General features: G+C 34.3%; 2 protein-coding genes and 2 long non-coding RNA genes across 5 annotated transcripts; 2 read left to right on the plus strand and 2 right to left on the minus strand.

The window, feature by feature from the left end:
- The first annotated feature begins 862 nt into the window (after positions 1-862).
- On the plus strand, positions 863-4962 carry LOC137488897 (uncharacterized). Of its 2 annotated transcripts, XR_015521599.1 has the most exons (6): positions 863-918; positions 2169-2274; positions 2397-2467; positions 3635-3819; positions 3983-4186; positions 4606-4962. It is a non-coding gene; the product is annotated as an uncharacterized LOC137488897 (long non-coding RNA). The 2 variants fall into 2 exon arrangements; XR_015521600.1 differs by lacking the exons at positions 863-918; positions 4606-4962 and adding an exon at positions 2064-2078 and having other exon boundaries at positions 3983-4119.
- On the minus strand, positions 1626-5700 carry LOC147831471 (uncharacterized). The gene is made up of 3 exons (XR_015521653.1): positions 5459-5700; positions 4631-5392; positions 1626-4294 (listed from the first exon to the last, which is right to left on the minus strand). It is a non-coding gene; the product is annotated as an uncharacterized LOC147831471 (long non-coding RNA).
- A 1803-nt stretch (positions 5701-7503) lies between these two features.
- Positions 7504-13962, minus strand: LOC147831472 (uncharacterized). Its single transcript, XM_087303885.1, has 4 exons — positions 13828-13962; positions 11743-12144; positions 8733-8777; positions 7504-8423 (listed from the first exon to the last, which is right to left on the minus strand). The coding sequence occupies exons 1-4, from the start codon at positions 13874-13876 to the stop codon at positions 8344-8346; spliced, it is 576 nt and encodes a 191-aa protein (XP_087160011.1). The 5' UTR covers positions 13877-13962; the 3' UTR covers positions 7504-8343.
- A 3919-nt stretch (positions 13963-17881) lies between these two features.
- On the plus strand, positions 17882-20649 carry LOC147831473 (uncharacterized). The gene is made up of 2 exons (XM_087303901.1): positions 17882-18687; positions 19852-20649. Exons 1-2 carry the CDS (start codon positions 18291-18293, stop codon positions 20166-20168), a joined length of 714 nt encoding a protein of 237 aa, XP_087160027.1. The 5' UTR covers positions 17882-18290; the 3' UTR covers positions 20169-20649.
- Positions 20650-20739: the final 90 nt, after the last annotated feature.

Raw genomic sequence — 20739 nt, forward strand, 5'->3', positions numbered from 1 at the left:
TTCGTTGAAAAATTTCCTTTGTCCATGTCCACATTGTTTGATACCTCTCACGTGACGGCAGGTAAACTCTCAGCCAATCACAATGCTCATGTGTGTGTTTAGGGGCGGTGCGACTGGAGGAGAACGTGATTTAACCCTTTCTGCATGTCTAATATTATAATAAGTTAATATTGACAGATTTAGGTTAATTAAATTATTGGTGGGGACATTTCAATGGTGAATATTGGTGGGGACATGTCCTCTCTCAGACCATGCTTAATCTAACTTACACGCCTGTATACATCTTAGGCTACATAAAATAACCCAGATAGCAGGCAGTAATCGGCCCGAGCTCGGCTGCCCTCCGGCGCCTCCGGCTCCGACTCGGCATCGGCGAGTGTTATCCGGGCCGAGTGCGGCCCGCAGCTCGCTCGCGCACATGCGGTTGTGATGCGGCTGTAAAGCACTGGCCCGATTCCGGTCAACCATATGGCAACCGATTAAGGCTGATGGCAACCGATTAAGTTCTTATTTTATCTAGTAATCTGTTAGCTCCACGTTTAATGATAATTTGAGAAAATATTCATGGTACGATAGCAAAAAAAAAAAAAAAAAGAATATTTAGTGTGGATGGTCGCAATGTTTAGACGCAAACAAAACAATATTATGTATAAATAGATTATACATGTCATCTACAGAAAAACTATGTAAAATTCGCTTATTTTTGAGATAGCACGCTCCTGTGCTGACTGTTTTTGTTTTAAAGCAGAAGTTGGTTTCATAATAAACACATGCGTGACTAAACTCATGATCAACACTCCAATCCAGACGGTGGCGGTAATGCTCCAAAAAGCTGGTTGTCAACCACCATGGCACGAAGATCACAAGAAGAAAAAGTTTGGTTTTTTTAAAGACTTCACGTGGATGCCGGTCAGAAAGGTAAGCTTTTTACTGCTTGTGTACTGTATAATTAGCGAATTTAGAGCTTAAAACATTTCCACGGTGTTTGGTTGTAACAGCGTTTAGTAATTTAAAACAGTTTGATACGAAATGTAACTTGCTTTAAGAAACACGAGTGGAGCCAATGTATGCTAACGCTAACAGTTACAAACACGCCTGAAAGTTCATTTTCCTTTAACACAATGTTAGATTGTAACGTGTGTAGTAACTGAAAACTATTTTAATTATTTTAAAGAAACATGAAACGAATTTGTGTGTATGCTAACTTTGCGTTAAAGAAAGTTTCTGTAGACGAATCCATTAACTAACTTGGCAAAACGTGTTTTTATCCTGATTTAACATTATAAAGTACCGTGGAAGTTGAAAAAATCATTGTACAGGCGTATGCTTATCCAACAGTATTAATTCTGTGATTGTGTAAATAAAAACTAATCGTTTTGGATTAATAAAATATTATTGTTTATCTTGTTTATGCAGTTAGTCACGAAAAGTGATCGAAACTCTACTGTTTACTATTCTCTTTAAATTATCCAAGAGAAATATATTACTATGCACTTTAATTCATATGTGTTAGCCTATGTGAATCAATTATATCTTTTGTTCAAGCTGTAATGGTCAGTTAATGTAAAACTGAACGTCTTAAAGCAGATTTTGATGTTTTTTTTTTGTTTGTTTTTTATGTTATTGACAGTGATAAATTCTGATTTAAATGAATGGGTAACAATATTTGTTGGTTAAGTCTTATTGGTCTTGTTTAACAAAGGTTAGTGAGATCATTTTGCAGTACATCACGACCAAAGAAGTCAATGGCACACTCTTTTGAACGTGAATAGGCATGTTATAGTTGTGTGCTAAAAGTTCATTATAAGCTGTAAACTGCTGATACATTTTCAACATAGATTGAGCTTTTCAGACATTACATTACTAATTGCTTCACAAACAGCTGAAATGGTTTATTGTTATTGGCTATCATCATCAACCATTTTTCACAATGGTTGGTTAATCTTCATGGGTACAGAATAATGCATGTGCTTGGCCATCTTACAAATCTATGTCTCAGATTCATAAGGCTGTCACTCTGCATGAATCTCCGAATAAATCTTGTGCAACCTTCTGTGTACTGATTATTTACACTATAGGTATTATATGCATTAATTAACTTTGATAGTATTTCAGGATTTGAACTTTTCTTTACGGGAGGTTAACAACAATGTGATGTTTTATTATAGATGCATATGAGGAAGCTCGACTAAAACATCCACATGCAACTGTGATTTCTGACTGGTAGACAGATGAGGACGATGATTGCCTGTCATACATCTCAAGACAGAACAGGTTTGTTTGCAATTATTTTAAACACATACTGTCAACATTGTCATTGATCTATTACAACCTGTGAGTTTTGCCCTGGCACTATACTAAAGTGATGTTTTGTTTTGTAAATGTATTTGATCAAGGGACAGTATAGACGCATCTATACCGTGATGAAGAAAAATTACTTGAAACAAAGAGGCTGGATAAAAGGCAGGTATGAAGATTTCAGAAATCAATGCAGCACCACAAGTACCATCACCATCAATGACTATGGCAGAAATCTTAAGACCACCATGAAGATGCACAGATACTGTACATTCCAGTACACCAGGCGTGTCCAAACTACGGCCCGCGGCGAGGCTTTTTATAAATATCAATAGAATCTGGCCCGCTATACAAAAATGAACGTAATTCAATAAATAACCACCGGGTGTCGCTATTACATGCATTCAATTAAGCAGCAGTTCTTGTTATGATCTATCTATCTATCTATCTATCTATCTATCTATCTATCTATCTGTCTGTCTGTCTGTCTGTCTGTCTGTCTGTCTGTCTGTCTGTCTGTCTGTCTGTCTGTCTGTCTGTCTGTCTGTCTGTCTGTCTGTCTGTCTGTCTGTCTGTCTGTCTGTCTGTCTGTCTACACACAGTTGAAGTCTGAATTATTAGCCCCTCGTTGATTTATTTCTTCTTTTTTAAATATTTCCCAAATGATGTTGGAAAAAGACTTATGATTTATTTCGGCTAGAATAAAAAGCGGTTTAAATTTTTTTATGAACCATTTTAAGGTCAAAATTATTAGCCCCTTAAGTCTTCAGAACAAACCATTGTTATAAAATAACTTGCCTAATTACCTTGACTAGTTAACTTGATTAACCTAGTTAAGCCTTTAAATGTCACTTTAAGCTGTATAGAAGTGTCTTAAAAATATCTAGTCAAATATTATTTACTGTCATCATGGCAAAGATAAAATAAATCAGTTATTAGAAATGAGTTACTAAAAGTAATATGTTTAGAAATGTGTGGAAAAAAATGTTTAACTCTCCGTTAAACAGAAATTGGGGAAAAAATAAACGGTGGCTAATAATTTAGGGGGCCCATCTGGCCCTCGGCCCAAAAAGTTTGGACACTCCTGCAGTACACCTATGAACATTTACAGTCTTTGTTCTAGTGCAGTTTGAGATCAAGACATAACTTATTGCATCTCGTGATGTCTTTGTAAGAATTGAAGATATCACTAAATTTGTTAAGGTTTAATGCAGCTAGAAAGTAAAGATCAACTAGAGAATATCAGCAGTGTCTAATCCACTGTTGTATTTACAGAAGTTGTATGAGAATAAGCTACAGGTTGATTTATACTAATCTGTTATTTTTCTTTTTTTAGCACGACTGACTGAAGTTTTAAAATCATGCAACGTCATAAAGCAGCAGCTGGGCCTGATTCTCACAAAACCAAAACAGACGTGATGAAATTCCAGATGTAAACACATTTGACCTTCCTTTGGCCAATTTGATTTGGAAAAGCTTGAAAATCAACTAAAGGAGCAGCCCGAACAAATGAAGAAACTGGTAAGTTCAAGCTCTTGCTAATTTCAAAGTGTTTTAAGTTTATTTGTTTTTTTTTTATTGTTTTTTTTGCTTCGTAGGTAGCCTACTTTTTTCCTAATTTTTTCTTTTTTTTTTACATTAGTACTTGTTCACTACTAATTATCTGTTTATCTTTTAATCACAGATGGAGTGAGGACAAATGTCCATACCACGCCACTGATAAAGAAGTGGAAAAATGCATTACAAGGTAGCTACAACTTGCCCCTGACAGGGATGGAGGAAGAAAGAAGAGAAAGCTAATGTGTCTAATGTCTATATCACTATTTTGTTTTATTTTTTAAACAACATTTTAAGTGTATTAGGATGTTCCCTGATACTTGAACAATTTGTTTCTTTCATTTGCATTTATATATATATATATATGTGTGTGTGTGTGTGTGTATATATGTATGGTATGTATGTATGTATGTGTGTGCGCCAAATTCTGAAGAAACATCTTGATACATTTTTAATAAACGTAATACAAATAAAATTATAAATATAAACTTGCACAAGACGTGTATATATATGAAATGTATAATCATCTCACTCATGTCTTGCTGTTTGTGCAATTGATTTTGTTCAAGTTTATTTAAAAATAAGTTTGACTTTATACTTCTGCAATTATTTATATATATATATATATATATATATATATATATATATATATATATATATATATATATATATATATTTGTTTGTTTGTTTGTTTGTTTGTTTATTATTATTATTATTTATTATAATTGTTTTATTAAAAAATGTTTCAAGATGTTTCTTCAGAATTCTGCAGTACTTTTTACAAGTTTGACTTGGATATTTTACGGATTGTCATTGGTATTTTTAAGATGTTTCTTGCTATATCTTAAATTGGTTTCTATATTTAGGTTTATATAAAATTTAGCTGTTTGTACAAATTTTTAATTTAAGTCTATTGGGAAAACAGGGTTGTTTTAAAAACATCTGTGTTTGTGTGTAATTTTTAGATTTTTTGTTTAAATCTTTCTGTGTGTCTTTAATGTGTTGTTTTATTGTTGTTTTTATATTGATATTCTTGTGCACTACAAAATTATTTATAAAATTTTAGTACTATTTTTTTTCTTGCAATTAATAAACGTTTAACATTTATTTATTTTGTCATTTGTCTGATTATTTTCGTTACAGAATGTGTATGCAGTTTGCACTTTATTCAAAGGTTAAACACAGTGCTTACACTTTGTGTTTACATTATAGCCTGTGTTTGCTGTTGTATAAATTCAAATGGTTGTAATACCATATATTAAGTACCAATGTAATACCAAAAGGTTTTATAAGGTGTATAAATACGGAGTCGCGCCAGCTCCGGGCCGCAGCGCACATTACCCTCGCGCCGATTCCGGCGCGGATGCGCAGCGTCGGCTCGCTTACGGCCGCCGCATCTGGCCCGCTTGATTCGGGCCGGAATCGGGCAGTGAGTCCACAGGCATCCGGCCCGAGTCCGGCAGCCGAAGTTGGGCCGAGGGGTAAGTCTTCGGCAGGCGACAATCTAGCCGGAACTGGCCCGAGTGTATTTTGCTATCTGGGAAAAAATATAAGTATAACCGAAGGCCTAAAATCGTACCGAGGAAAAATAAAGTGATCTCACCTTGAAGGTCTTGATGGCTTTAGACTCAGGATGCTAATTTTGAGAGACTAACATCAAAATTGGTTAACATAATCTCTGGCAGTTCCTCGAGGTTTCCTCTGACTTGTTAGCATATGGGTTTCTGTGTGTTTACTGGTTGGTGTCTCTTCAACGCGAACACAAAAACGTTAGTTTTGGGTGTGTCCTCGTTTGTATCCGCTCTTTACTACTGGTCCAGCGTGTTTGAGGAAACATGCAAAATGGCCAGTGAAGGAGACAGACCGGAAACTCAGAACCGCCCGCCTTTTGTGTTCCTGCGACGTGGCTATAAAACGTCAGGCGAACATGGCGGCACCCAAGCAAATTATCATTATTTTTTAAATTAATTTTTCTAAGCAAATGAAATGTTAAAAATGGCACCTGGCCCTACATGACAGTGCAATATTTTAGTAAACGTTTGTGGCATATAGTGACCCTCTCTTTTGACAATATCATATACCCATAGTTTAAATTTGTTAATAAATTTACTTTTTATCAGAATATATTTGGATATAATGCGTTTCCCTTTTTTTAATCGTTGCAAAAATTTTACACCATAAAAGAGAACAATTAACATTGCAGGGCATGTTTACCATTAAAAAAAAAAAAAAAGAGCTTCAATTATTTTATTTTGGTTTCTAAAGTATTTGAAGCACTTTCCCTACCTCAGAAAGAAAACACCTTTCTATGAAATCATCTAATGCAGTGGTTCTAAAACTGTGATACGTGTACGGTACAGGCTTCCTTCCAAGGGTACGCGGAGGAATCAAATATGTCGTGTACATGCTACATATATTTCAAAAATGATCAAAAATGGTTTATATATAAATATATAATGACATATAGCCTGTATTTCTGAGATACTGCTCTGTATGGTGGTACTTGGAGAGACACTTTTTTTTACTTGGAGAGACACAAATTTAGAAGTAAATTTACAAGAAAAAAAAAGGGATCGGGTGTTTCTGGAAGATTTGAATAGAAGCTTCACTTGTCAACATCAAAGTTAAATATTTTTTTAATAAACTCATTCACATAATATATATTGAACAAAATTCTGTAATGAGTTTCCTTAACTATGGTGCTACAGGATATTTAAGATACAAGGTAAAAGCTCTGTCCTGTACTAAGGGTTCAACAACTCCTATTATGATGTGTTTAAATTCTTTGTGAATAAGCCTGTTGTTACATTTACTATAAATTTTTATTTTTTTTTAAATCAACATTTGATTTTTTTAAAGATGGAAGAGAAGTTACATAAGTACACGGGGGATCAAAATATATACTTTGTCATAGTTAAACATCCCTGCAACGCTCTGTAAAAGTAATTCCCTCCATCACCATGGGGTTTTGAATCACAAACTAAATGGAAAAGTGAAGATAACTTGGTGTTTATTCACACTGTATGTCCTGCAATCAAATTAAATTAGATGTAACACCCTCAGAAACTGAAACCATGACATGAAAACGTATAAATTCTATTACATATAAAACAGAGGTGTTCAAACTCTGTCCTGGAAGGCCAGTGTCCAGCATAGCAGCTCCAACTTCCTTTAACACACCTCCCAGGAAGTTTCTCGTATACCTAGACAGAGCTTGATTAGCTGGTTTAGGTGTGTTTCCAGGACCGAGTTTGGACACCCCTGATATAAAACATACACCTTTTAGTATGTTTTATATCATAGGTCTCAAACTGGATTCCTGGAAGGCCGCAGCTCTGCACAGTTTTGCTACAATCCTTACCCTGATCGAGATGTAAAGACTATTAGAGACTATTAAGCAGGTGTGAGTTGGAGGTGGTTGGAGATAGACTGCAGGGCTGTGGCCATCCAGGAATTGAGACTACTGTTTTATATGCTGTATCATAATGCTATATCGCCATCTAGTGTCCTAACCAGGAATGTACCTACAAAAATGAAAGCGAAATAAAAAGATAAATGAAATTGTTTTTGAATGTGTTGGAAGATTTAATGCTTTCAGTATTGTTATTTCTGATTGCTTAAAATGTAATTCATAAACACATATATGGCTGTTTTAATGATTTTTAATTAATTCAATTGTCATTTTCACATCTCTTTAAATCCCATTGGCATGTGTTCATGAAATGATTCTCATACAGTAGCCAACATCAATCTCCTGCTAAACAATGGTCAATAGATGTTGGCCTATGTTAGGTGTGCTGAAAGTGTCATTTTGACTATTATTCTCATATTATTATAAATACACCAACAATTCATCTACAGTCATATAAAATGTTTTAAAGTATATAAAGTATATAAATGTTTTAAAATGTATATAATGTGTTTTAAAATGTAAATGTAAAATTTAGTAAAAATGGAAACATTCGTTACAACAAAATAAGGAAAAGGACAAAGCTAAGACTGGGTGCTTGAGGTAGATTAGGAAGGAATGCACCACAATCACATAATGCATTGTGGGTGCATTTTAAAAGATGCTAGGTTATTTCAACCCAATTATGGGTGTAAAACAGACTAAACCAACTGCTGGGTAAATATTTTGAATTAAATGAATAGGATTAAATTTAACCCAATGTTTGGGTTAGTCCATATTTTACCCAACTTGGGTTTAAATAACCTTAAATTTCCTTAAAGTGTGACAAATCAACTTGACAGTGCATGAAAAGTTTTGATTGGCAGAGTTTTTTCATTTGCGATATCAATGGCATTTTATCCATTTAATCAGAACTCTAAAAGGAGATAAGATGCTACAGAAACACATCTCACCTCTCAAGTTTTGAAAAACATTCATTCACAAATATAAATTAATTTACACAATATTGATGTTTTTCTTTAACTATATCCTCTGTTGGTGACCTTTTTTAATGTTTGACATCATGTGGTGATTTAAAGTCACACCAAAATCTGTAGAAACCACAAGAAAAACAGTGAAAGAATGCTGGATTTTCCTTCTACAACACCTGAAACCGGAGCTGTAATGACAGAGAGACATCATTAGAGGTTTACTGTTTCTGTTGTGAACAATAATTGTGATCTGTCATTGTTAATCAAGGGAAAATATTTGTAATCTCTACTAAAAAAAAACCTCTTAAAAAACCTTTAAAAAGGATGTTGAATTGCCTTACACCACTTCATGATATTTCTTCTCATTAAAAAAAACATTTTAATAATTTCTTTAGGGTTTTATGTACAATCAATCAATCAATCAATCAATCAATCAATCAATCAATCAATCAATACAAATAAATTCTAAAAAACTAATAGAAGAGACAAAGACTTACTTATTGTCTTCTTCTGCATGTTGTGAGAGTCTTCATGGGATTCATCTATACCAGAAATAAATAAATAAATATATGAACATTGAAAAAAAGACGATACACATGAGATTTGAGACATTTCTGCTCGATTGTTCTAACTTCGGGGAAATAGCAGCCAATGAAATCTTCATGCTTTGTTCAGTTGAATATATATAGTATTAGTATATCACTTTAAGATGCTAGACTCGATTTGGGCAATCAAAATAACTACAGACAGGGAACTTTGGTATTATCCCATACGAAAATCTGAATTAAGACATGAACATATAAAATTATAGCTAATATATTGAAAAATATAGCCTATGGAGGGCGTCACGGTGGCACAATTTCCTTAGTGGGTAGCTCGATCACCTTACGAACGGCTGGGTCAGTTGTCATTTCTGTTCGGAGTTTGCATGTTGGCATGGGTTTCCTCTGGGTGCTCAGGTTTCCCCACAGTCCAAAGACATGCATTATATAGGGGAATTGGATTAACTAAATTGGCCGTAGTGTAGGAGTCTGAATGCAAGAGTGTATGGGTGTTTCCCAGTGTTTGTTCATAGCCGTACGGGTATCATATGCTGGATTAGTTGGTGGTTCTTTCCGCTGTGGTGACCACTAATTAATAAAGGGACTAGTCCGAAAAGAAAATGAATAAACGATTGATAAATGTATGATATGCCACGGTTGCTAAATTTAGAAATATTTTTGAGAAATCTAAACATGAACTTGTATGTCATATGAAATTTGCATATTTTGTCATATTTCTATATGGAAATGACGATTAAACAAAGAGAATACATTAAGTTTAAATATGAAACTACACCACGTTATCTCTAAGTTGTCTTTCTTTTTTATTGTCAAACTAGTACAATAACAGGGACATATGACAATTTTATCTCTTAATTGTAAATGTAACATATACAGAGAGAAAAAAATAGTAACATTAACAAAAAAATAAACTAAAAACATTAATGGGTTTACATGAATAAAGCTATTACATACACTGTAAAATCCAAAATGTCAAGGTAACTCAAACTATTTGAGGAAACCGATTGCAACAAACCATTTAAGTTCAAACTCTAATTCTAATGAGTACTGTGAACTTAATCCATTTGAGTAAATGGAGCAATTTGAGCAGAGTAAACCCTGATAAATGAAGAGAACTCAACCCAACTGAGTACTGTAAAACCTAAGTTAAGACAACTCAAACCGTTTGAGGAAATCGATTGCTACAAACCATTTGAGTTAAACTAATCTATATGAATACTGTGAACTTACTCCATTAAAGTTGAAGTCATGAGCTATTTAATTAGAGTTCATAACTCTTTTCAAATGAGTTGATTTAACTTTCAGTAAATTTCGAGTTGACTACACTCATTTCATTTGATAAAGTTGACTGTTGGGTTTTACAGTGTAAAGAGAAAAAAAAATCTAATCGACAAGGGTTGATGCGTCCTTTAAAAAGTTATAATAATAAGCTGTTGTTCTTTTTTCTTTTCATTGAACAGTAAATGGTCACCGATTATTAGAGGAACATAAAGGAATACAGGGGGATCAAGCAGTAAGGAGAAAAAAAATCTGAAAAAATAAATAACTGGCACAATAATTATAAAATGATGATAAAATACAATAAGTTAAACAAGAAACACATACACAGTAAAGCTTCCAACAAAAACAAAATATTAAGAGTGTAAGTAATTTAAAATGAAGTACTGATGTTACAGGGGAATTTTAAATAAGGCATGACAAGATACTGTTTTCCTAGCCTTAGTGTTTCCTGAGCCAGAGAGTGTTTCAAAATGTTTTAATTCTTTTATGAATATCTTAAAACATGGTTTATTAATGGACAATTTGCATTTACGAGTGTGATATTTAGCAAGTAATATATTTATGAAGTCCACACTCTTCCAAAACAATGAAAAATTATAATTATATATATATATATATATATATATATATATATATATATATATATATATATATATATATATATATATATAAACTTAATCAAAAATTTGTAAAAAAAGTTACCCCAAAATATTTTTGTGTAGGTACAGTACTAAAATAAATGTATTTCAGTTTGTAAATGACAGAAATGACATTGTGTTAATATCCTCACTGGGTAGAATCTGTGAACTAATTTAAAGGACACCTCTCTGATTTTGTTCACTATAAGGTATTTGTGTGGCAAAAGCCAAACTTTTATCCAGTTTGAAATATTTGTAAAATTGCTCCAGTAAGTAATAACATATGATTTTGGGACAATTTCTTTTTGAAACAATGCACGGATTGATTTGTTAGTTAAGGTTTGGAACAGGACAAGCAACAGCTAACCCACTGTTAAGTTGTCGTTCTTTCAATTCGGGTAAAAGGTCACGTGATGATGTCACACCCAGTCACGAACTTGAGAATGCAGCGAAACGCCATTGAGCTCGACTTTCTGTCTCCAGGATCTGCTTGCGTGTGGATTAAAGTCAAATGAATGGGTGATTATTACCGCCACTTAAGTCAGATGTCAGGCACCCAGATGAAACACGGAATTTCCAAGTTGCGACACGCTCTAAGCGGTAGACCAATTACAGCAGACTGGGGAGCAGACAGCCAATCAGACCAGAATGCGCCTTTTCGGAGGCGGGGTTTACCGAAACCGAAAATGAAACTGCGCACCATTTAAAGAGCGGGTGAAAACATGACACAACAGACATTTTTTAACAGCATAAATTAAATCTATTATATAGACCTGTCTAACCTGTGATCTTTAATATAAAGATATATTATATATATAAATATAATATAAATTATATTATTTATAATTATATATATATATATATATATATATATATATATATATATATATATATATATATATATATATATATATATAAATATAAATATATAAATATTGAACGAATCTGATTGTTACTCCAGATAACATAGACAATTTATAAAATGACATTTGTAAAAATACTGTAGAATAAATTACACAACTCACCAGTGACTGCGACATTAAATATTTGGACGATATCAGTGTTGTTGCTGTTATTTTTGATGATACTCTTTGAGCTGCACATTGGTCCTTTATTAGGCCTGAGGGTTGCGCTGGTTCCTGAACTCTCCCGTCTGATGATCTCTGCTTCATAGCGTCCGGCATGTTCTGTTGTGATGTTTTTGATGGTCAAACTTCCAGTCTCATAATCCGCCTCCAGTCTGTCACTAAATCTCCGGCCTTCGCCATCATATAAACAGCTCGAATCGATATCTTCATTGACCAGAGCAATGCGAGTATCCTTAAAATACCAAATCAATGTGTCCTTTTTATTTATCCGTTCATTACTAATGTCCAGCTCGATGGATTCTCCTACCATCACTGACTTCTCATTAATACTAAATATACCTGAAAACATAAATAAACAGTCACACAAATCAGTTTAAAGAAAGTCTTGCAGGGAGACAAAGGACAAGTAATACACTGTAAAACCCAACAGTAGACTTTATCAAGTAAAATGAGTGTAGTCAACTCAAAATTGAACGAATGTTAATTCTACTCATTTGAAAAGAGTTTTAAATTCAGTATTGAAGGTGATAAGTTCATTAAATACCTCATTACTTCAACTTAAATTGAGTAAGTCCACAGTACTCATAGATTAGTTGTTTAACTCAAATGGTTTGTAGCAATTGGCTTCCTCAAGCGGTTTAAGTTGTCTTATTAGGTTTTACAGTACTCAGTTGGTTTGAGTTCTCTTCATTTATTGGGTTTTACTGTGCTCAAATTGCTTCGTTTAGTCAAATGGATTAAGTTCGCAGTACTCATTAGGATTAGTTTTTGAACTTAAATGGTTTGTAGCAATCGGTTTCCTCAAATGGTTTGAGTTCTCTTCAACAGTGCAGAGGCTTTTAAAACACCAGAGGGCAGATTAATAGCATAAAGGTCACATTAACCTTGATCAAACTCCTTAAATTAACTTACTTAATGTAATAGGCCTATGTTGCAAAATGTTCTATCTAAAAAGAAACAGTACAGGCTATGGTGGTCTCACACTTCCTTCTTCAATCAAGGGATTTCATGGATCGGGATTTTATGTGGAGCATTTTTATAAAAGATGATATATAAATAACAAACACAACGGTCATTTAAATGTAATAAAAATTTGATTTGTTGAATTGGTTAAAAAGGCCAGCTATAGTTCTCCCAAAAATTAAAAACGTATGATATTGTTACCAGCATCAAGCCATCATTGATTTTTTTAAACCGTAGTTACTGATATATATATATATATATATATATATATATATATATATATATATATATATATATATATATATATATATATATATATATATTATTATAATAAATAAACTGACCAACTGAAGTCTTACGAATTATTATAATTTAAGGACATGGATACTTACAAACGCATCGCAATATTAAAACAAGGTCAAGATCTTATATCTGGTCTTAGTTAGCACACACAAGTGGTTTCTCAAATCAAAATTGGGTTACAATTGACAAACCCAACAATGTTTAATATCTAAATACATGTTTACCCTCATTTAGGTTGAAACGAGCATTTTTACAGTGTATAGACTATAATCGTTTTCATTTTCATCAGAAATTAAAATAAAAACATAGTCAGACATTCAGCGTTTTCTTTCTGGTGTTTCCATGCCATTAACCTGGTCACATTTTATCTAATGAACTTTATTAAAACTAATCGCAATACACTTTTACCTATATTTTACCACATGTTAGTAGTTTCTTTACTACTTTGAGTTGTTTTGACCCTTGGGTACCAAATTAGCCAATGTCTAGTTTCAAACAAAAGCACACTTATGAACATAGACCACAGGGTTCAAGAGCTGCAGACATTTATAACAGTATTTGAGCAAGTCGTTTTCTGGAAAATGCTCAAAAATCAGATTAAATGTTAATTGCACCAAATTACTGCATCAGAAACATATTTTATAATTAAACATGATTAAATAACAACTAAACCTACAATTGAATAAAGTGATTAGACTGGCAAAGAAGTGTTACAGCCATCCACCAAGCTGAAAATACAATAAACAAAATACATACCTGCCGCAAAAAAGCTGCATATCGTCAGCACAAAGCAGCTTTTCTTCATTTCTCCTCTTCACTGCTGCCGAGACTGAGAGATAGCAGATATTGATCCAATGAAAAAAGCCTTCCTTTTCCCCAGCTAAGAGGAATGAAGCACCTTAGGTGTTTCCGCCACCTGTCATTCTCAGAAATAAAGTTACAAAACCATCACTGGGCGGTACTTTGCTGGAAGATACATATTTGTGCCTAAAATGCATTGATAAATGTTTATATTGGTAATTTACCGTCACATATTAGTGCACACAATTTACAAATGTGTTCCTTTTGAAATTGAACCACCATGGCAGCTGTTATTTTAATTATGATATACAAGGATTATTATAATGTTTAAGTTTTCCCACAATGTGACTGTTTGCTTCTTAATTTACCAATTAATGTTAATTAATTAATACATATGCTATAGTTTCCCAGTGCGTCTGCTGCGTATATGCCAGAATTGTTGGTGGTTCATTTTGCTGTGGTGACTACTGATAAATCAGGGACTGAGCTGAACGAAAATGAATGAATAAATCAATGTATGCTATGGTTAGAATGTGGTTTAGCTTTAGTGTTATAGTTGCGTCTGTTGTTCATAACTTATTGTTGACTACTAGGACATACAAGTGCAATTTCACACCTTAAAATAAAATGTTAGCATATATGGCGAATTTGCTTTGTCAGATCATTACTATCATATAATCACATAAATATAAATAAAATATAGCAGGTCTAATAACTTTTAAAATTACTCAGTGGCATCAGTGCTCATCTTATGCAGTTATATATTCAGGCCTATAATTCAATTCAATTCAGCTTTATTTGTATAGCGCTTTTACAATGTAGATTGTGTCAAAGCAGCTTCACATAAATGGTCAGTAACTGAATCAGGATAGTTCAGTTTTTAGCGTTTAAGTTCAGTTCAGCTCAGTTTAGTGTGGTTTAAATCATTATTGAGAGTTCAAACACTGAAGAGCAAATTCATCGATGAGTAGCTTTTCAGATCCTGAACCATGCAAGCCAGTGGCGACAGCGGAGAGGGGAAAAAAAACTTCACCCATAGGAGAGTGAAGAAAAAAAACCATGAGAGAAACCAGACTCAGTTTGGCACGACCATTTTAATTAAGGAAGCAAATCCTGCAGGCCCGTAGCCAGCCTATTTAAAGGTGTTGTTTCTTTATTCTGAAAAGTAGACCTTTTTTTTGGTGTTATTCGCCTTATTTTCTATTTAATTGTGCATTTTAGTGACATTTTAAGAACTAATATATGCTGGATCAGCTTGCCGGATAGACTAAAATTTAATCAAAGTGCTCACCATGCTATTTTACTACAAAGTATTTATTTACAAACTTGTATTTAAACTGTAAGTGAATCCAGTTTTAAAAATATAGTTATGAGATAAGCATTAAAATAATTAATCAAGAAATATTAAAATATTTAATTTTTAAATACAAATTTATTATCTTCCATCATAAAAAAATAGGAATCTGGTAAAACTGGTTTAAAGATAAAAACTGTATCCTATAGACAAAAGAAAAAACAAAATGTCCAGCTCAAACTTTCTTCAGTCAGAATTTGGCCACTTAATTAAAAATTATAATGAACAATTAAATTAGTCTTAAAGCCTTCTTCTATCTATAATGTTCACAATTTATGATAGCAGTCAATAATGGGATATATGAGTTCATATAGGGGTCAAATTCTGGACTTTGTCAGTGGGGAGGGGAAGGGGCACCCGAACCCCCTAACCCCCCCACACAAGGCTACAAGCCTGGACTGTATGATATTCTTGCTTAACACATTTAATTTCAAAGACTAAAAAAGATAAATCTGTACAAATATCAACACTCAGAATAAGCTACACATTATTACATAAAAAATAAAATATACATCTTTTAAGATTTGTGTTTAACTAGTATATTTGACTTTTTTTATAATTGTAATAAATCAGTAATTAACATAACCTTGATGATAAACAAATGTGTGTGACACTGCAGCAGCTCGGTTTGTAAGTCAAAGTAAAACCCTCAGTTTCCAGATCTACTAGCCTTATCTACTGAGAACTGTTTAGAAATGTGGTTTGGCCTGTTCGCTGGACAAAAGTGAATGCTTTATAAACATGCGGTTTTAGTGACTGGCTGATAGCACCATGAGAACGGACATTATCAAACTGTTTACTTGACCAGTCATCAGATACGTTAAGTGTGAAAAGAACCAAACAAGATTCTCACGACTGTTCAGTTTTAAACTGGAAAACTATATGCAATTAATTATTGCAATTAATAATATGCAATTAAAAATAATATGCAATAATATGCAATTAAAAAGCTAAACCACCAACCCCCCCACCCAAAAAAATAATAATAAATTCTCATTCTCATCAAAAAAATGTCAACAATCGATTACACCAGTGTTTCTCAACCACATTCCTGGAGAACCACCAACACTGCAGTTTTTGGACATGTCTTTTGTTTGTCATGCTCTTTCAGTCTCTGCCAATGAGCTGATAATCAGAATCAGGTATGTTTGGTTATGGAGACATGGAAAATGGACAGAACTGGTGATCCTCCAGGAACGTGGTTGAGAAATGTTGGATTACATGGCAGTCTAATCATTAGACTAATGGATTTCTGATGCATTCTAGACGTCAATTTGATGTCGTTTTGACATCAGGGTAGTTTGCATGCATTGTAGGCAAACAAAAAAAATTCAGATTAAAACAAATTTTCCTATATACATGTTGTGTCGTTATTTTGGTGGTCAAAAGGACATCAATGTGTGGATGTCAAATAGACTTCAAGTTTTAATTTAAATATTATTATTGAAGAAAAATATTTTTTTCTATTTATAGGCTTTAATTTTCTCTAAAGATGATTGACACTTTGAATATTTATCTCTTTGATAAACCGCTTGTTGTATATTTGGATAAAAGCGTCTAATGACATGTAAATTCTAATGTTTTAGAATTCTACTACCTGTACAAAAGTTATTTACATTTAAATACACAGTATTTTGGATACCCAAGCTAGGTATTGAACATTGGTTCATTTTCATATTTTTCATTTGACACATGTACAAGTTATAGCTCAAATGAAAGCTCTTGCCGGTGCTCCAACGGTTCTAGCATTCTTTTTACTGAATTATATTCACATATCAAACAGTTTCTGAATGAATCGCGCTGTTTCCATGGCGCAGAAGTGAAAACAATACATTTATAATCACCAAGCAGCCCCAGATAGCACAGGCAGCTGTCATCTCTTACCTTATGCTGTGCTCTTCAGGGTCATTCTCCTCTGTTTTTAAGGTGATGTGCACAAGTAATCCTTTCATATGTCTGACGTGGTCCAAACACAGTGAGTTATGTTTGATCAAACAATAGAATAGTGAAATATGAAAACAATAATCGGTCCCTGTGGCTTGTATAGCACCTCTCATCAGTTGGAACAATAACTTTTAAAATACCTTTTGCATAGATTATGGTAGAGACATTTTTCTTTTTTCCTATGATTACAGACATGTGCAGTAACCACCAAAATTAATTACAGCATGCTAGACCACACAGAACCTAAAAGCTACACTTTCAAATTTGAGTTAAAAAAATAAATACAAAAAGCGCCTCTTTTTTTAGGTGTTATTATAACACAGACGACATATACAGTTATTTTAAACACTTTCAATAGTGTTTTATGAAAATTCAAAGGGTTTTCTTTAAAATGATACCACATTTTTGCATTTACACCTCTGCATGTGGATTTTGGGAAGCTTTTAAATTTGGGTATGCAAAATCCAGGCGGAAATCCCAAAATAGAAGCAGTAGCAGAGTTTAACTGGTTAAACAAAAAATATAATTACTATACACTGTGTCGTTACTTTGGTGGTCAAAATGACTTCAATGTGCGGATGTCAAGTATTTGATCTCAAATTGATTTTCAATTTTAATTTAAATATTTTTATTGAAGGAAAATAAATTTTTTATTCATTACAACAATAAACATCACTGTTTTCCTTCTTTCTATTTTATTGTTTTGACCCAAGCCCCACCCCTGAACATGACCTGAACATCCCAAATTTGACATCAAGAGAGAGTTGTAAATTGTCAAAGTAGACAGATTAACATTTAAAGAACAACATGACAATTGGTGGTCAAAAAAAAAAAAACTTCTGGGTGGGGGGCGATGATGGAAACACGTAACACCAGATTATTATCACTGACCTTTAAATAATCTAATTAATCACAGAAGTGTTTGCATAAGTGCTCTTATCTGAAGATGGTTGGCATGTTTGCTTTGTTTTTCTTATGGCAAATGGCTGGTAAGTAGCATACTTTTAATACTTCAATTCAATTCAACTACTTTTTTTTGCTGTAAACTACAATGAAATACTGAGTTATAGTTTGCACAATTCAATCCTTATTTATTCCTCACTTTCTACGTCTCCCTGAAATGATTGAAAGTTCTGAAATTAGGGATCTTAAATCAAAAATAAATACTTTATCTGTTATTTATCCTGTTTATTTGTGCTTAGGTGTGTTTGGAGAGTCAGTGACGGAGGGAGATTCAGTCACTTTACACACCGGTCTCACTGAACTGATGAATGACGATCAGATTCTGTGGAGATTTGGAGCTGAAAACACTTTGATAGCAGACATCAATGTAATGGTCAACAGACTCACTGTATATAATGAAGTTCTCGATGGGAGATTCAGAGACAGACTGAAGATGGACCATCAAACTGCATCTCTGACCATCACAAACACCACCACTGAACACGCTGGAGTTTATAAACTAGAGATAATTGGAGCAAATCGATCATCAAAGACTTTCAGTGTCTCTATATTTGGTAGGTAAAGACACATTCAGTCTCTTCTATGACTGTCCAGGTACGGAAACAACTTATGATGCACAACCTTGGACACATCATCAGTGTTGTGTTCTGGACTCACAGGGTGTTTCGGGTCTCGCCCTCCTCCAGGCAACCCAACCAAGCTTGATCAGATCCCGGCCTGTGTCCAAGTGGCATGCTAGCCATCTGGACGCTTTCTCTGCTGCCTCCACCTCTTTGCTTATGGCTCTTCTTTGTCGGCGGCTGTTATTTCCAGTGTACCATAGTCCTTGTTTAGGGTGTAGCTGGAAAATCCCCTACTGCCCACTTCCACTGGCATACACCTAGTCCTCCACCCATTTGTCCAACACTGCTCCATTAGCTCCCGATATTTTTCCTTCTTTCTCTCCTGGGCCTCCTCCATCCTCTCCTCCCAGGGCTCTGTTAGCTCTAGCAGTATTAGTTGTCTTGTGGCCTCAGAGACCAAGATTATGTCAGGTCTCAATGTATGGTGGAATCTTCTGTTGCCTCTCTAGGTGCCACCTGGACACAGGCCGGGGTCTGATCAGTCTCGGTTGGGTCGCCTGGAGGAGGGTGTCTGTTGCAAGACCTGAAACATCCTGTGAGTCCAGGAAACAACTCTGATGATGTGTCCAAGGTTGTGCATCAGAAGATGTTTTATCAAACACTCAGCAGTGTGGGGATATCCTATAGATTTGTCCACTTCAAAACCAAATGTCCACAACAAAATCCAAGGTATCTTAGAGGTGGTGGTAGTAATCATACAAGATAATATGAATCATAAGGTCATGCATGACCTTGGAAAGAAACGTGAGAGCTAGTTGAGCTGTAGCAAACTAGCATTTTTTAGTAAAAACCTGTGCTTTCCACCAGCCTAGCATTCTTCACTGCTGAAAAAAAACACAGCTTATGCTTGTAAGGAATGTTTTGATGATAGTTTGCTGTGGTTCTTTGCTGGTTTACCCTGCAGGAACCTACATAAACGGCACATTAGCATCAAAACATTAATCTCCAGCATATGCTGCTTTTATCAGCAGGATTAGGTTAGCATGCACTGCCGCCTAGTGTAAACAACAAACACTACATCAAAACAATGAATGGCTCCCTCTCACAAGTACTTATTCCCTTAAAGGCTTACACATATCTTAATTTATTTTCCAGCTCGCCTGCCTGTTCCTGTCCTCATCTTCAACTCTTCTCAGTGTTCTTCATCAGTGCAGTATTGTTCAGTGTTGTGTTCAGTGGTGAATGTGAGCGCTGTGAGTCTCTCCTGGTACAAAGGAAACAGTGTATTGTCCAGCATCAGTGTGTCTGATCTCAGCATCAGTCTCTCTCTACCTCTGGAGGTGGAATATCAGGATAAAAACACCTACAGCTGTGTGATCAACAACACCATCAGCAACCAGACCACACATCTGGACATTACTAAACAACATCAGGGATGGGAAGGAACAACAGCTGGTAGGTTCATCTTTTGAGATAATTTGAGCAGAAACTAGTCAACTTTTTAAAACAATTTCCTTTTTTTTTTCCATCAGAAGCAAACCTCGTTCACAGTTGCGATCCTACTGAAGCTGTGCTGCGATTGGTTGTCTCTGCTCTGGTGGGCGTGGCTATTGTTGCTGTTCTGGTTTATGACGTCAGTTTTGCAAGAGGTTTAAAAGAGGAAAGAGAACAGCAATACAATATTGTAAGCTATGCTGGAGTGTAAACCACGCTGTGTGAGGAAAGAAACAGGTATTGTTTATGAAAGGGAAAACGATCTGTTTACCTGCATATTGGGTCCATCTAGTGGCCAAACGACACTTGAATATTTAAAAAAAAAATCCTAAATGTAAATGTCAGTTTAGAGTTTTTTTTTTAAACAGTTTTTTGTTTTGTTTTGTTTACATTTATTTCTTATGTTGCTTTAACAAATGCTTTGGTGACAACTACAAAAACATGCAATACCAATAAAACCCCTTCAAATATAAATATTAATAAAGCCGAACATTGTCAAAGTAACAAAAAAGTTTGAATTTATATTTCAAAACTCTCCACCTAAATGAA

This window comes from Danio rerio, chromosome 22, assembly GCF_052040795.2.
Source record: "Danio rerio strain M-AB ecotype USA chromosome 22, GRCz13ab, whole genome shotgun sequence".
Lineage (NCBI taxonomy): Eukaryota > Metazoa > Chordata > Actinopteri > Cypriniformes > Danionidae > Danio > Danio rerio.

Bases quoted from the DNA above. Each gene is read 5' to 3' on its own strand.
- LOC147831472 (XM_087303885.1), bottom strand. From the start codon at position 13,876: ATGAAGAAAAGCTGCTTTGTGCTGACGATATGCAGCTTTTTTGCGGCA. The intron at 12,145-13,827 runs GTATGTATTTTG...TTATGTTTTCAG, and splicing joins ATGCAGCTTTTTTGCGGCAG to GTATATTTAGTATTAATGAG. The intron at 8,424-8,732 runs GTAAGTCTTTGT...CTGTCATTACAG, and splicing joins CATGCAGAAGAAGACAATAA to CTCCGGTTTCAGGTGTTGTA.
- LOC147831473 (XM_087303901.1), top strand. From the start codon at position 18,291: ATGATTGAAAGTTCTGAAATTAGGGATCTTAAATCAAAAATAAATACT. The intron at 18,688-19,851 runs GTAGGTAAAGAC...TTTATTTTCCAG, and splicing joins TTTCAGTGTCTCTATATTTG to CTCGCCTGCCTGTTCCTGTC.